The sequence below is a fragment of the Balaenoptera physalus genome, assembly GCF_965194825.1.
Source record: "Balaenoptera physalus genome assembly, chromosome: 9".
In the NCBI taxonomy this organism is placed as follows: Eukaryota; Metazoa; Chordata; class Mammalia; order Artiodactyla; family Balaenopteridae; genus Balaenoptera; species Balaenoptera physalus.
The window spans coordinates 26,831,185-26,848,764 of NC_138888.1; the positions used below are offsets into that span (position 1 = coordinate 26,831,185).

The 17,580-nt window shown below is 40.3% G+C and overlaps 1 protein-coding gene across 3 annotated transcripts in view; it reads left to right on the forward strand.

Annotated features, from left to right (window-relative positions):
• IL20RA (interleukin 20 receptor subunit alpha) overlaps positions 1–17,436 on the forward strand; it is a 35,336-nt gene extending 17,900 nt beyond the window's left edge. Inside the window, exons 2-7 of one of the 3 annotated variants that reach the window (XM_082474725.1) lie at positions 2,150–2,285; positions 7,582–7,763; positions 8,972–9,147; positions 9,725–9,869; positions 13,590–13,729; positions 16,542–17,436. In XM_082474725.1, the coding sequence (XP_082330851.1) occupies positions 2,150–2,285; positions 7,582–7,763; positions 8,972–9,147; positions 9,725–9,869; positions 13,590–13,729; positions 16,542–17,333 (1,571 nt within the window). In that variant the 3' untranslated portion in view covers positions 17,334–17,436. The remainder of the gene's footprint in view (positions 1–2,149; positions 2,286–7,581; positions 7,764–8,971; positions 9,148–9,724; positions 9,870–13,589; positions 13,730–16,541) is intronic. The other 2 variants (XM_082474726.1, XM_082474727.1) reach the window with 2 other exon arrangements.
• The last annotated feature ends 144 nt before the right edge of the window (positions 17,437–17,580 follow it).

Here is a 17,580-nt window from a genome sequence, read left to right on the forward strand (position 1 = left end):
TTTGAAGGATTGGGGAATACTATACTTCATGGTGCTGCTTCCCCAAGTTCTCTGTTTTGTCTTAAAAATATGATTAAAAGTTAGAACCTAGTGATAGCACAGAGCAGTATTAAATCATTAATAATTATTCATTATATATAAGCTCCAGAAAAAGCCAATACCAATTGATATGCAATGGTTCCAAAGAGTTAGAAGAATAGAAATCAAAGACAGACATTGGGCAGGTGGCATCCTTTAGAGATCCTTTCTACTGCTCCTACACACACAGCCACACAGTGACCAGTTGACAGAGCTTCTCTTTGAGTGTTTAACTTCCCTCTCTAAAATAAAACTGAGGACTTCCCTGGTGGCGCAGTGGTTAAGAATACGCCTGCCAATGCAGGGCACATGGGTTTGATCCCTGGTCCGGGAAGATCCCACGTGCTGCAGAGCAGCTAAGCCCATGCGCCACAACTACTGAGCCTGCGCTCTAGAGCCTGCGAGCCAGAACTACTGAGCCCACGTCCCACAACTACTGAAGCCCGTGTGCCTAGAGCCCGTGCTCCTCAACAAGAGAAGCCATCGCAATGAGAAGCCCTCGCACCGCAACGAAGAGTAGCCCCCACTCGCCGCAACTAGAGAGAAAAGCCCGTGCGCAGCAACAAAGACCCAACGCAGCCAATAAATAAATAAATAAATAAATTTATTAAATAAAATAAAACTGAGGTATTAAAAAAAAATGAGCAAGGTTAAAAGTAGGAGTCATTACAAATGTAGCACATGCTTGCACACATGCACGAACACAAACTCAACCACTTATAGTTTGGTCACTCTGCCACATGTTAAAGAGCTTATTTTGGCTTAGAATCAGGATCATGTTACATTATAAAGTTTAATTCTAAAGGAAAGAACTTTTTCTTTCTTTTCATTTGGCTTGTGGGATTACAATACATTGTATAGAGCTAATCTTAGCCAAGGATTACCACAATCATAAAGCTAATTCCTTTCTCTGACATTAGTCTCAGTTGATTTATACAAGAATTGTTGAACGTTAGCCAAAATTGGACCAGCTTTCAGTGACTTAGCTAAATTTTATTTCCTGTTTGATTTGAAATATCAAAATTTGATATTTTCCAAATTCATTGACTAGAATATGCATATTTATGATAAATTCTTCATAATATCTGATTGTTTATTACTCAGGACTTTGGGATCTCTCCAATAGTTTAAATTAATATTTTGATTCTTTCATATCAGCACTGAATTTTTTCATTTATTGTATTTAAAGGATCGTCTTTGTTTTCTTTTATAAGAAACTATTCTTCACTTTTCTTTTTTCCTTTTCTAATTTTTTGGTAGTTTCTCCATTTTTTATCATTCCTTTAGAGAGGATTTCTATAAATTAATCCTGTAGGATACAGTCTTTCTTAGAACACAGTTAGGTGAACATATCAGTGTTTAATTAAATAAATTGTCTTCTTTCATTAGTTCTTATTATAATTATTTCTTTATTATATACTTTAGTAAAACTAACCCCAGCTCCAATCTCCAATCTCTGGCCTTTCAGTGACATCTATCCTAAATTTTATTTCTATATCTAATAAAGGGATTGTTTCAGTTATCTTCTGGTGCATAACAAACTACCCCAACATTTAGTGGTTTAAAAGAATCATTTTATAATTTCTCATAATTCAGAGGATTTATCTAGGGCTCAGCTGGATGGTTCCTCTGCTGGTCTCTTTCAGAGCCTCTCATGAAGCTTCAGTCTATGGCACATGGGGCTGGAATGTCCACAGTGGCTTCATTCTGGCCCCTTGGTTGGAAGACTGGACTCAGCTGGGACACTGGGACAGCCGAACCTCTCCCTCTTCATATGGCCTCTTGACATGGTCTCTCCAGCATAGTCGCCCACTTTTTACATGGCAGCTCGGGGCTTTCAAAAGGACAAAAGTGGAAGCTCGTAGGCCTTGTTAAGGCTCAGTCCCAGTATCAATTTTGTTGGTTAAAGAGGGCCATGAGGTCAGCCCATGTTCAGTTTGGAAGGAAATACACAGAGCATGAGTACTGGAAGGTGTGGCTCATTGGGGGCCATATCTTGAGACCAGCTACCACGTGTTAGGTCTTCCTTTCTCTCTATTAAGACCTCAATTCCTCTCTACTCCTTTTTCAGTTCCCTGTGTCTCTGGTGGTCTGCCTAAACCTACAAATATCACCTTCTTATCTATAAACATGAAGAATATCCTACAGTGGAGCCCACCACAGGGCCTACAAGGAGTGGAAGTTACTTATTCTGTGCAGTATTTCATGTAAGTTGGTTCTTTTCGTTTTGGCTAATTTATAAGCACAAGACTCAGACTCCTATTAATTGTGCAAAGATAAACCATCTATTGTATTAAACGAGTGAGGAAAAAGAAAGGTTTTAGATATTTCATGTTAAGTTATCTCATTGTGTTTTGTTAGATTAAATTAGACAACAGTTTCTTCATGGAAACAGAGTATTGAGTACTTAGGCAAGAAGAAGTTATTTAAATGGAGAAAAGAAGTCTGTCAAAATGTTATTCTGTGGCTGAGCAAACAAGGAAATCCATCACCTCTGAAACATCTATACTTACTAGAATTATAGGACATTTTTAAGTGAAACTGAGTGCAGAGTTCTGTACAACTCACAGTTTTTATTAAAGATAATAGTGAATGGACATTTTCACTTTTCACTTCTCGCTCAACACTCATTGCAATCAACAAAGAATGCAAAATGGTGAGTGGGTGTGTGATAGGTCCTCACTCCTATACCCACTCACCTAATATTTAATAAAGAGCTGGCTCCATTCAAAGAGTAATTGTCCCAAAGAATCCAGCACACCTATCCCTAATTACTGAAAGGGAGAAAGACAAAAAGAACACAAGTCAAAAATACCTGAAAGCTTTCTCATGGAAATTAAAGAAAAATTCAGACAAATAATGGTCCATAGTTTGAGTCCATAAACAACATGTTCTCTAATGGTAAACCTCAAAGAAGAGATAACAGTCAAAGAAGAGATTCTAAGACAAGAAGAAGAACTTTTTTTAAAAGCACGGTGGCAGAACTTAGGAAGAAGATGGAAAATAAAAATGTTATATAGAGATGAAAAACCTATTATAGCTAACAGGTAGTAATAATTGAACAGGTAATAATGACTATCTGGAATTGCATATCCATGCATGCTCTGTCTAGGAAAATTTAATAAAAATAATAGGAAGACATATCCTGGTAAAGTTATTGAACTTTGAAGAAAATGAAATGATTTATGACCGTCACAGCAAAAACAATGATTTCTATCTGGCAACACTCAGTTCATGACAGTGATATATCTTCTGAGGGAAAAATAAGTGTGACCTAAGACTCTTACCAAGTTCAGCAAATGTATTTTCTGTATTTTCAAGCAGGTTGAACCTGGGCTATCACTCCCCTGAGACCTTCTTGCAGGCTGTGGCGGGGAGGGAACACTAACTAAAGATGATATCCAACTGACAGAGGGATAAAGATGAGCCTAAATGAACTTAGTAATGACAAGATTTTGGCAAAAAGACAGGGAGCAGGCATTGAAACTATCTAAATGTAGAACTAAGACTAGTGATGGGAAATATGGTTACAGAACTTTCTTGTAAATGTTTGAATCTTATCAATCATATAACAAATCAGAAGGTGGGGAAAAACTGTATGTGTACTGACTTCTGTAGCACGAAGCCATTATATGTGATCCAAAATGAAAATATGGCATCATTTTAATAACTAAACTCTCAATATCTTTCATACACAATTTTCTTAATTTAAAAGATCTTTTAAGAACTAATATCTCGTGTGGTAATGAAACATTTGAACTGCAGTGATTCATTTCATTTTAATTTCTTTTTCTTTAAAGTTTGAATCAAGTTAAATTTACTACTTTTATTAAAATCATAAGTATGGCATAGCCTAGCTTTTGTCTATGTATTCAGCTATTGAATCATTCCTCTGGGTACATATAAGCATAATGAGATGTGCAGAATCATGTGTACCAAATGTTTCAGGGTAATGGGCTTCAGGGTAATTTATTTCTCTCTCGGTTATACTTTTCTGATTGCGTGAGTTTAAAAACTGTACCATATTTACAAAAAAGAATAACATCATTTTTGTCTTTGAAAATTCTGAGGAGATATGGGGATATTTGTATATGTATAGCTGATTCACTTTGTTATACAGCGGAAACTAACACACCATTTAAAGCAATTATACTCCAATAAAGATGTTAAAAAAAAGAAAAGAAAAGAAAATTCTGACCATTAAAGGCAGTGAAAGACTTTGGCTGCTACTCACAATGACCTCATTTATCTAGAACTTCATTCTCATTGCCAAAGAATTTCTCAGGAACCAGTATTTTAGGGAAGAGGCATCACTCTGCCAGGAGAAATGGCTCATGAGTGTGTCCTTGTCTCCTTTTTCATTAGTGGAGCAAGGAGCTTGTTCTGTTCTTTATGTGTTTATGTGATTCAGAAAAGAAGAGAGAGAGTAATCCCTGCTCTGTGAGAGAAGATAATTTAGATTACATAAATTTCAAAAAAGAATATTTGAAAAGAAACTTGCCATGTTGGAGTTCTTACATGCCTGTGAATGTGGACAGTGGGCAGGAATACAGGGCAGCTTGTGTCACTGACATGGCTCCAGGCTCAGCTCCAAAGACAAACAGTCCTGGGGTCATAGCCAGACTGTGAACCTAAATGGGTAACTTTGGGCAAGTTACATATTATACTTTTTTACTTTTGAGTGAAGTTTGTTTCCAAGTAAAAAATGAAATTTTAACAAAAGTTTAAATTATATCTACCCAAAGAATTTAACGCCAAAAATAGAGTGTAGCATTAAAAGCACAAGCTTTAGCATCAGGGAGAAGTGGTTCAAATCCCAGATATGCCTGGTACTAGTCAGACTACCTTGAGCAACTCCCTTAATATCACTGAGCCTCAATTTCCTCATCTGTAAAATGAGATGAAAATAACGGTACCTACCTCCTAGGGTTATTATGATAATTAAATGAGATAAAGCTTTCAAATCTTAAGCACCAGTCCAAGCGCATAATAGGCACTTGATAAATATTTCCTGCCATTACCAGAAATCAGAGACCACTGAGGGCCCCGCATGACTTTTTGACATGCATGAACATCATTACTGTAGTATTTATTGAATGATTCATGTCTATCAGCTTGTCAGACTTACAAAGCATTTTGTCCAGAATTAGTAAAGAGCGTTTCTCCTTCATCAACATCTGTCATGGGAAGCTGCCTTGCCCTTGGCAAAGTCAGGAAGTTTGAGGAGAAAAGGTCAAATAGGCGATGGCAATATTTTTCAAACCACAAGTCAAGACCTGTTGGTGGGCCATGAAATCAATTTTGAGGGACATAACTAGCTTTTTTTTTTTAACAGGAAGGATTAGAATGGTGTGGAGTGGATTGGAATGCAAAATAACTAAGTGCCTGGCATGTTGTAAAGTTTAGGTATTATCTTCTAAAACCTTTGTTTTAGTATGTTGGATATATGTGTGAACTGGGTCACACTGTGAAATGTATTTCTTTCTATGGCTCACAGTCAATAAAAAGTTTGAAAGCCCCTCAGCATGGTGATTGCTTGAATGGAGAAATTGGTCAACAAGATCTAGCTATATTTCTAATGTTTTCTGGTAGCTATGGTACTTATGAAACAGGAGACATTTACTTTCAGGACTCTGCTGCCATATTTTGAAAAGAGAAGATACCCTTAAGCTTTGGCAACACTTGATAAAGTTGACATTTCCTCCTTCTCAACACACAGTCTTCCCTTGACTTTTGTGATGTCTGTTTTTCCTTCTCCCTCTTTAGCTGCTATTTCTAAGTGTACTTTGTATCTCACCTTTATTTTTTTAAATTTTTAAAATAAATTTATTTATTTATTTATTATTTTTGGCTGCGTTGGGTCTTCGTTGCTGCACGCGGGCTCTTCTCTAGTTGCGGCGAGTGGGGGGCTACTGTTCGTTGCAGTGCGCGGGCTTCTCATTGCGGTGGCTTCTCTTGTTGTGGAGCACAGGCTCTAGGTACGTGGGCTTCAATACTTGTGGTACACGGACACAGTAGATGTGGCTCGCGGGCTCTAGAGCACAGGCTCAGTAGTTGTGACGCACGGGCTTAATTGCTCCGCGGCATGTGGGATCTTCCCGGACCAGGGATTGAACCCATGTCCCCTGTATTGGCAGGTGGATTCTTAACCACTGTGCCACCAGGGAAGTTCCGGTATCTCACCTTTAAATCTTGCTGCTCCTGAAATTTTATCCTAGGGTTTGCTTTGTCTCCATGGGTAATTTCATTGATGCCTCTGCCCTCCATGAGCAGCTTTATGCCATAGATTTCAAAATCCCTACCTCCCACTCACCCCTTTCTCCTGAGCTCCAGCGCTTTCTGGGCATCCGCATTCAGATACCTTTTACGTATCTTAAGCTCAACATGTCAAAAACTGAACTCATTATCTTTCCCTCCCCCTCCTCTCCCCATTTCCCAAACCCACTCTTCTTCCGCATTCCTCATCTTGGTAAGTGTTACCACCATTCCACCCAACTAGCCCGGACAGAAAGAGACATCATCCTTAACACCTTCTTTTCCCTCATCTCTTTCATGCACTCAATCACCAAGTCTTGTCTCCTAATATTTTTTCCTTTTGTCCTGTCATTCATTCCACTGCCACTAGCCTTGTGCATGCCACCTACCTCTTCCACCTGGACCACTCTAGCATCCTCTCAACTGCTCCCCAGTCGGCCACCCTTGACCCATTACATTCTCTACGCTACCACCAGAGTTAGCTGTCTAAAAGCCCGACACACCTGCTTTAATCCTTTCAGTAGCCTCTCACGCAACCCTGTCTCTTTCACTTGGCTCTTCCCATGTCACTTAACCTCTCAATACCTCAGTCTCTTCCACCTGAGAAATGCTAAAATATTTCCCACCTCCTGTTTCTATGGGTGTTATGTTTTTAATAAAGGAGAGGAAAAACAGATATGAACAACCTGGTTAATATCATCATCATCACTATGATCATTGAAAATGCTGATTTCGGAATGCACTCCAACCTAGTGAATTTTCCCCAGAACCCTTGAGGGCAAGTATATTTTTAAATTTTATGAGAATGTCAAGAAGAATTTCCAAGGAAAAAATGACTAATTTTTCTTAAAACAATCAATCCAAAAAAAAAAAAAAAGACCCATCAAACTAACCTTGGTATGCATGTGGGGCTAAAAATTTACATAGAAGAATTGATCACACAGTCTGTAAAATTTTTACTGTAGGCCAAGCCTAATAATAAAATACATGCTTTCAAAATGTACTATCCACATTATAATTCACAGAAAAGAAAGGTGATTACAGAAACTCTGACTCATGTTCCTGACAGCTAATGAAAAAAATTGCCAGCAGCAAAAGTAGATTCTTTTTTGTCTCAATGACAAGCACTTTTGTTGTTCTGAAGAGAAGGTCTTAAGTTCCATTCAGTTTTATATAATGACTGTTTTCTTTTTTCCTACTGTAAAGCATACAGGGCACCTCACTGTTAATTCACAGTTTCCTTCTCAGCAGATATGGGCAAAAGAAATGGCTGAATAAATCCGAATGCAGAAATATCAGTAGGACCTACTGTGATCTCTCTGCGGAAACTTCTGACTACGAACATCAATATTATGCCAAGGTTAAGGCCATTTGGGGAACGAATTGTTCTAAATGGGCAGAAACTGGACGATTCTATCCTTTTTTAGAAAGTAAGTAACACAGTTGTCTGTTAAACATGTATCAATATCAAGTTTATCTGACCCCCTAATGTAACAGTCTCTGCCTCATAGATAGCCTTGTCGAGGCCAGTGCTCTGCACTCTGTCCATCAGGTGGAGTGACCAGCCCAAGGTACTTCACCTTGCTGCATCTCAGAGTCTCATCTTTAGAATGAAAGTTTTGGCCAAGTGTCTCTAAGATTGCTCCCGGATCCAGAATTGATGCTAGATGCCAATATTATCAAATTTTGATTTGGTTTTATTGTTTAGTTGAGATTATATAATTTGAGGAACAACTGACAGATTTATTTTAATGTTGTGGGTTTATAAACTATTTGACATATGCCTGCAGGTTGATTAAAGATTGTTCTGATCTCCAAACTAAGTCTCTTCTTGTTACAGACTTGGTAGAGTTACGACCTAATTTCTAGATGTAACTCAGAATTAAGGCAACATCTTCCTGGTATTTCCTTTTAAAATTTTCCATCCCTGATCTGTGACTGATTCAGCCATAAAGGACCCACTCAGAGCTGCCATGATGAAATTTACAAGCACTCCCTAAGTTCTGGAGCTGGAACCTTTCCCTTGCTGCCCTTCTGGATCAGAAGTCAGCAAACTATGGCCTCAGACTAAATGCAGCACCCCCTCCCCTTTCTGTTTTTCTACAGGACAAGAGCTAAGAATGGTTTTTACATTTATATAAATAATAGTTGCAACAGAGATCACAGGGCCTGCAAAGCCTAAAATACTTACTGTCAGTACCTTTATGGTAAAAGTTTGCTAATCTCTGTTCTAGATCATTCTCCAAAGGTTACTTCCCCAAAGGTCTTTAGCAGCGCTTCATTTCTCCATTTCTGATTTTTACAAACACATCAAATCCTCTTACTGTTATTTGTCACCAACGTTTCAGGTCCCAGGAGTGTTGCAAACAGTTTTAATTATATTTACCATCATCTAGTACTGTTTATCCATGTGACTAGGAACTACATGTGACTAAGTAAATTTGCTGTTTTAACATTCTATCAGTGTGTGACATGATTGTTTCAAGATTCGGTATCACTTGGGCCCACCTAGAGCATTCTGAGGCATCTCAGAAAAGAGGGTGGGCTTTAGAGCTTTGATCCCAGTAGGATTATATGGTTTCATCCAAGGTGATTTCTACATCTGAACATGATAATTCCCTCTCCCCTCCCCTTTAAGCACAAATTGGCCCACCAGAGGTTGCTTTGACTACTGATGAGAAATCCATATCTATTGTTCTGACGGCTCCAAAGAAGTGGAAGAAAAACCCAGAAGAAAGCTCTATTTCCCTGGAACAAATATACTCTAATCTGAAGTATAATGTGTCCATATATAATACTAAATCAAATAGAACGGTAAGCCTGAAATGGAATGGGGACCTATAATTTGTGTCACTTTTTGCAGCTAATGCTGGAAACACGCAGCCCTGATGCTTAAATTCTCGGCACATGAATCTGGGAAGGTGTGATATTCAAAAGTGTTGCCATACAAGATACAGTTGAAGCTGATGTGTAGAAATTTTTAAAACTGCCTTCAGATTTCCTTTACAGAAAGTCTCCGCTATGATGTTGCTGTTGGTGTGTAGAGCAATTGTCCGCCTCACTTTGGTGGAGAGTTTTTACTTACTTAACATCTGTCAATCACTCTCCAAGAAAGAAAAAAATATCAGCAAGAACACAGGACAAAGTGGAAGAAGAAATCCCTCCTTATGTCATTATTTAGAATTGTTCCCACAATTTGTCCAGTCCCTAACTGGGACTGCCAAGCTGAAGGAAAAGGATATTTTAAAGCTGTTGCTAAAAAAAAAAAAGCTCTTAGTGATAGTAAAGGACTTAATGGTACCTCAGTCTTCTATTTCCTTCTAAAGTTACTTGTCTGGGGTGGTGCTGGAAATCTCTGGCTCTAACTGCTCTTCGCAATTCCCTATCCTAGTGGTCCCAGTGTGTGACAAACCGCACGCTGGTCTTCAGCTGGCTGGAGCCGGGCACTCTGTACTGCGTCCTCGTGGAGTCCTTCGTCCCAGGCCCTCCTCGCCTTGCGCAGCCTTCTGAGAAGCGGTGTGTCAGTACTTTGAAAGGTAAGCTTTGAGAATCTCAGCTGGTCTGAGGGAGGAAATCTGCTAAAACTAGAAGGAAGGATGGTGGTGTAGACAAGGTTTTGAAAATCCGTGTCTACCAGAAACAGGCTGAAGTGAAGGCAGAAACAACCATCACCAGAAAGGCATTGAGCAGCCTGGGACTCTACCATTGAACTTGGCTCACGGTAGGGAGTGTTTTCACCTCCTGGGGAACTCTTAGCACCAGTCCAACAAGACTCTACTTTGGGAAATAAGAATTACAGGAATTTTTACACACACGGTTTTTCTTCTTTAAAACTATAATCACTCTGATTAGTAGAAGTTCTGTGGTCTTTAAGAACATCAGATGAGTTTATTCCTAGAAACAAAGCAGTATCCTAAAAACACTTTACGACAGAGTCTTTTGCTCCCCCTCAGGAATACAAATTATAGGCGCTGCAGGTTGTGTTCAGATATCACTCACTGTGCAAGGCTGTGCAAGGGCCTGGGATCAGCAAATCAGTTATTACTCCCTCACTCTTATAGTTGCTTCTCTGTCTTTCCTTTTATTTGTCTCCTCGTGTTTTCTGAACTTGGCTGCCAAGGAAGTGTGGTTGAAGATTCTCGTTCCTGTTAGGAGACTAGAGTTAGGAGCTTGGCGTTTGTTTAATTGTTCTTCCCTGAGGGTGGTAAGACCCTGAACTCAAAACCTAAAAATTGAAAATAAATCCTAAAGTTTTTACCTTCATTGAATGGCTCTTCATCCATTCTTCTTCTGTTTCTCTCTTCCAAATGTGCTGGCCTGCCAAGTGGCACAATCATTTTCCCCAAGACTTGGTTCCGTCACCAGCTGTGGGACAGGAATGGTGACAGAACCCCCATTTTCCTCTCCCCTCAGCCTCCCACATTTCGAGATGAAACTGTCCTAAGGATTAAAAAAGGAATTTTGTGAATACATATCAGAAGTGAAAAGCTTTATTTTTGAATCTCCATCATTATCCTGCCTTTCCCTTTAAAACGAAGGGTTCTCTACCATATGTCAGATATCAATAAAATTAAAATGCAAAGCAAGCAAAAGGCAAAGCAAAGCAGATTGAGGAAATCATTTTTGTATTTGGAAAAGTGCTCTGTTTACTAACAGCTTGATCAGTGGGCAAATGGTAGGAATGAATTCCCAGTGGAAATCATTTAAGCCATCGGCAGAGCTAAAGCAACTAAAGTACAGATTAAATGAAATACTTCCCAGTAAGCAGATGGAGCCGACTTTCTCACTAGTCTTGGAAAAGTAATAACAAGGTACCATTTCATGTTCTGACCTTTCTTGATATCCCAGCTGTTAGAGCAACCCAGATACCTTTCCAAGACACCATTATGAGGGTCTGCTTTTTCAAAAACTCACTATTAGCTCTTTTGGGACTATTCTTTGAAATATTTCTGCCCTCCACAATCCCCCAATTCCTAAAATACAGATACAGTTTATTAGTTGATTGTTGCAAACATGTGCTGGTGTATACTAAGTGCCTTCAGTCACTGTTGTCACGGCTCTGTTTACCAGGGTGAGTTTGGTCCAGAGGCCAGGGATTGTATTAAGAGGACTGGATTGATTGGGGTTGACATATACACACTACTATATGTAAAAGAGATAACTAATAAGGACCTACTGTATAGCACAGGGAGCTCTACTCAATAATCTATAATGACCTATATGTGAAAAGAATCTAAAAAAGAGTGGATATATGTATAACTGATCACTTTGGAGTACACCTGAAGCTAACGCAACATTGTAAATCAACTATACTCCAATAAAAATTTTTTTTTAAAAAAAAGGACTGGACTGAGTTGTAGCCTGAAGTAGGGGCAGGTGATGCTCAGCCATCTGCAACATCTGCATTATGGACATCTTTCTATGTGGAACCTGTTGACAGATGTGCTCTTCGGGATGGAAGAGCCTGCAGTTGGACCCCCATACCTGGGCTTTTCCCACTGGCTATTGTTGACCAGAAGTCCATGATGCTTCTGTTTCCACTCTTTAACTAGACAGTTAACCGGACAGCAACTTAGCTGCTCTCTCCCAGGACTAGGCATCAAGAGTATCCAACGTCTGCAAGGATTAGAATACTCCCATGACACTCTTGCTGATTGTATTAGTATGTAAGGAATGCCCTAGAACTTTTGTCATTTGTGCTAAAGCTGCTCCTTTTTCCACTGCTGTAGTAGTCAGGGTTCTCCATAGAACACAATATACATAATCTTTATATATAAATATACACACACACACACACACACACACACACATCAAGACGGAGATAGAGACTTATTTTAAGGACCTGGCTCACATGATTTTGGAGGTTGGTAAGTTCAAACTCTGCAAGGCTGGAGACCTAAGGAAGAATTTATGTTGCAGTTCTTATCTGAAGGTGATCAGCTGGCAGAATTCGCTCTTCTGGGATGTGATCAGTCTTTTTTCTATCAAAGCCTTCAACTGATTGGATGAGGCTCACCCTCATTATAGAGGGTAATCTGCTTTGCTCATGTCTACTAATATAAATGCTAATCTTATCTAAAAAATGCTTTCACAGAAACATCTAGAATAACGTTGGACCCAATAACTGGGTACTGTGGCCTAGCCAGATTGACACATAAATTTAACCTTCACAAATTACAAGTACTCCACAGGAGCTTCACAAATATAAATTAGTCACAGTGAGTCCTATCTATCAACCATATAGTCTGATCCATGGTGATCCAGGGCTACTTTTCTTAAAACTACTCACCAGATCTTTTCATTCCTCTATGGACTTTTTTTTTTTTTTTTTTTTTTTTTTTTTTTTTATTTTTGGCTGTGTTGGGTCTTCATTTCTGTGCGAGGGCTTTTTCCAGTTGCCGCAAGCAGGGGCCACTCTTCATCGCAGTGCACGGGCCTCTCACTATCGCGGCCTCTCTTGTTGTGGAGCACAGGCTCCAGATGCGCAGGCTCAGTAATTGTGGCTCATGGGCCTAGTTGCTCCGTGGCATGTGGGATCTTCCCGGACCAGGGCTCGAACCCGTGTCCCCCGCGTTGGCAGGCAGACTCTCAACCACTGCGCCACCAGGGAAGCCCCTGGACTTTTAAACTCATTATGATCCTACGGCACAGCAGGACCACGGAGGGAGTAACTGCCATTCTCAGCACACACCAATTCAGCCGCCTCTCCACACATCCCCAAGCTCCAGACCTACCAGAAAGCCTGGCCAACTGTGTAAGGATGGTTCTGTTTGTCACACAGAAGATGACGCCATACATTCGTGGCAAGGTCCTGAATATATGGAAAAGGTTGAGTCGAATGAGGGGCATGGAAATGTGGGGCACCTTAATGGGATCTTCACAAGAAGGTTTTGTTGTTTGGTTTGAAGTGCTGTGAGTTGCTTGAGTATCAGGCACACTTTCCTGCAAATAGAAGAACCAGCATGAATCTCATAGCCAGATATAAAATGTTGGAATATCTTCTGACTTGGGTTGTTAAGGCATCCTTGCTGTAAAGGTTGGAGACAAGTCCAGATGATTCCTTAAGACCACCTATTGTCAGAGAGAGTAAGAATTCTGAGATCCCTTCTAACATTTAGCTCAAGCTTCTCAATTTATAAATGAGAAAACTGAATTCCTAAAAGTAAGTGATCTCTCCAAAGCCTCTTGATGTTACCAGTGTTTTCCCACCACACCAAATCACAACTGTCTACCCCACCCCACTTTTCTTTTTACAGATCAAACATCAACACTGAAGGTTAAAATCATCCTCTGCTATGTTTTGCCCATATCTGTTACTGTGTTTATTTTTTCTGTGATGTGCTACTCCATGTACAGATATACCCATGTCAGCAAAGAGAAACACCCAGCAAATCTGGTGAGTGCCTAGAGTGGTAGGAGGGTTTATAACAACCCCAGGAAGATAGAAAAGGGGGTTCTAGAACAGATACCATTCCTTTTATGGGCACAGTGAGTTTCAAGTTAAAGAGTTGATGAATTAAAAACACTTTCTGTACTAGACTAACTCATTAACATAACCAAAGAGAAAGATTCCTTAACTTTGACAAAGATTTTATATTTATGGAACAGATCAGACTAGGTCTTGAGGTACACAGATAAATTGTCATGATCCCTGCCCCTCCAGAGGCTTAAGTCTAGTTGGGGACTAGACGTTTTAAAGGATATGTGAAGACTAAGATGAAAGTGGGTTCTAGGGACTCTTGCGGGTACAGGAAGGGCGCTGGCACCCTACGTGGAGGAGGAGGAGTTTCATGCCTGGGCTTGGTCATGAAAGTTCAGTAAGAGTTAGGGCACCTACCTCAAGTGGGAGAAACCGCAGGGGCAAAGGTAGGAGGATGTTTGGGAAACCATATAATTTTGCAAAACCATAAGGTTCCTGATGAGAAGCTATGAAAGAAGAGACTGGAGGGTGGGGGGTAAGGCCAGGTAATGGGAGAAGTGGGGAGTTATTCGAAGGACCTTGGGCTTCATTGTGTTTGCAAAACTCTGTAGGGTTTTGAGTTGGGATCATTATGATCAATATTGAGTTTTAGATACAACTGGATAGTGTTAAAGACAACTTTAGGGGGAGGAAGACTAGAAACAAACAAACAAACAAACCAACCCAGCTAGGAGACTGTGGGAGTTGTCCAGGAGAGAGAAGATGAGAGTCTAAAAGAGGAGAGGGGGATGTAGGGCTGGAGACAGACACGGAATGGAAACACGTTTAGGGGGAAAGCGGCCAGGACTTAATCATTCACAGCAAGGAGAAGCAAGAAAGTAAAAGAAGGAACAAACCTTATGCTTCTGGACCATGTACTGGAGGTTTCCCAAGGCTGAGCATATTTTAACAATCAAAAATTATTTCTTTGGAAATTATCAAAATACGTGTTCACATGTACACGATACATACATGCATTCCTGTTCTGTTTTTAAATGTTTCTATTATTCTGCCTTCATTTAGGTTTCAGAGTTAGCTTTTTAATGATGTAGGGAGACCTTTCCTAGGAGGAAAAAGCACAGGAGAACTGACAGCCTGTGACTTTTTGAAACCCAAATTTTTGTAAAAGAAAGATGCTGAAGTTCCCATTTTGTAGTTAAATGAAATCGCATCATTGGGTGGACAATGAGAATTGTAACATAACTCATCTGCTATAAATTGGCAGATGAATTTCCGTTTTGGGCCCTATTATAGCATGATTAGTTTGGTGTATGGGGGAAGTAAGTAAAACCATCTCTATTCATGTGCTTATTTCTCTTTTTACACCTAGTTTTCATGCCCTTCCACATTTCCTGTCCAGAGTATATGCAAAAAAGAGCTGGTAGCCCAGAGGATGGCTTATTGATAAACACATAGTAAACTATAATTAATAAAGCAATTTCAAAAACTCTCAGTCTTCACCACTCCTGACACAGCAGAAATTCTGATTTTACAGAATTAAAAAAAGGAGGCTCAAGAAATTAAATAAGCCCCCTGAATTCCCTCAGCCAGTTAGAGGAAGAGGGAGTCACACCCCGATCCTTGGACTGGATCAGGACCACCCAGGGAACCACTTTTCACTGCCATATGCATTTCGTGCATCTTGGGTCCCTTGCCTCCAGGTGAGGGAGTTTTCCCTCATATTCCAAACATAACTTTCACTTCCATGAGTTGGTAAGAATAGGCCTTTACAACTATCTGGGGACAGTATAAATTATAACAGCTGTTTTTTTTGTTTGTTTGTTTTTTTAACAGCTTTACTGGAGCACAGTTGCCCTACAATGGTGTGTCTGTTTGTGCTTTATAACAAAGCGAATCAGCTATACATATACATATATGTATATCCCCATGTCTCCTCCCTCTTGCTTCTCCCTCCCACCCTCCCTATCCCACCCCTCTAGGTGGTCACAAAGCACCAAGCTGATCTCCCTGTGCTATGTGGCTGCTTCCCACTAGCTAGCTATTTTGCATTTGGTAGTGTATATATGTCCATGCCACTCTCTCACTTCGTCCCAGTTTACCCTTTCCCCTCCCTGTGTTCCCAAGTCCATTCTCTACGTCTGCGTCTTTATTCCTGTCCTGCCCCTAGGTTCTTCAGAACCTTTTTTTTTTTTTAGATTCCATATATATGTGTTAACATACGGTATTTGTTTTTCTCTTTCTGACTTACTTCACTCTGTATGGCAGACTCTAGGTCCATCCACCTCACTACAAATAACTCAATTTCGTTTCTTTTTATGGCTGAGTGATATTCCATTGTATATATGTGCCACATCTTCTTTATCCATTCATCTGTCGATGGACACTTAGGTTGCTTCCATGTCCTGGCTATTGTAAATAGAGCTGCAATGAACATTGTGGTACATGACTCTTTTTGAATTATGGTTTTCTCAGGGTATATGCCCAGTAGTGGGATTGCTGGGTCGTATGGTAGTTCTATTTTTAGTTTTTAAGGAACCTCCATACTGTTCTCCATAGTGGCTGTATCAATTTACATTCCCACCAACAGTGCAAGAGGGTTCCCTTTTCTCCACACCCTCTCCAGCATTTATTGTTTGTAGATTTTTTGGTGATGGCCATTCTGACTGGTGTGAGGTGATACCTCATTGTAGTTTTGATTTGCATTTCTCTAATGATTAGTGATCTAACAGCTGTTTTTAACATCTCTCTAAAGTGAAAAGGTGAAAACCATTCTCTACTCTCTTTATAGGTTTTGATTTATGGAAATGAATTTGACAAAAGAGTCTTTGTACCTGCTGAAAAAATTGTGATTAACTTTATCACCCTCAGTATTTTGGAGGATTCTAAAACTTCTCATAAGGATATAAGTGTAATGGAAAAAAGCAACGATGCATCAGACCTGAATGAGCCCAGTGAGGACCCGGGGCCCCATCAGGAGGAAGTGGAGGTGAAACACCTGGGGTACGCTTCACACGTGGTGGACATTGTGTATGACTCTGAGAAAAGCACCAGAGGGACTTCTTTAACCCAGCAAGAGCCACCCAGCAGAACAATGGCCACAGATAAAGCAGTCATCGAATATGAATGTGACATAAGAACTAGCGACATTTCTGTGGGGCCTGGAGATCAGGAGTTCAATTCGCAGGAGGAAGTGTCCCTACAAGGAAGGTTATCTGAGCAACAGGCAACTTTAGCAGACTTGGGTCCACAAACACTACCATATTCATATACCCCTCAGCTCAGAGACTTGGACCACCTGCCGCAGGGGCACGTGGACACAGAGGAGGGGCCAGAGGCAGAACCATCGACCACAGTGGTCGATTGGGACCCTCAGACTGGCAGGCTGTGTATACCTTCATTATCCAGCTTTGAACATGACTCAGAGAGATGTAAGCATCCTGAGTCTGAGGGACTCAAGGAGGAGGGCCTCTTATCTAGACTCTACCAGGATCAGGCTCCAGACAAGACACTGGAGGAACATGAAGCCTATCTCATGCAATTTATGGAGGAATGGGGATTATATGTACAAATGGGAGACTAACACTCACACTTCCCTTTGCCAGACCACTACTGTTACAAAACACGTGAGTGCAAACAGATAAGTGACCGAACGATAAAGTACCAGAGACAGAAGTTTACTCAGATTTCTGTGTCAGTGAGAATTACTTATTTCTTCTATTTTCATAGCACTTGTTTCATTCCGCCTCCTGTGGGTGGTTGGGTTGTGCGTGTGGGTCTCACACACTGATGGTGGGCGCCCAGAGTGCAGTGGCTGACCCTGTTTGTAC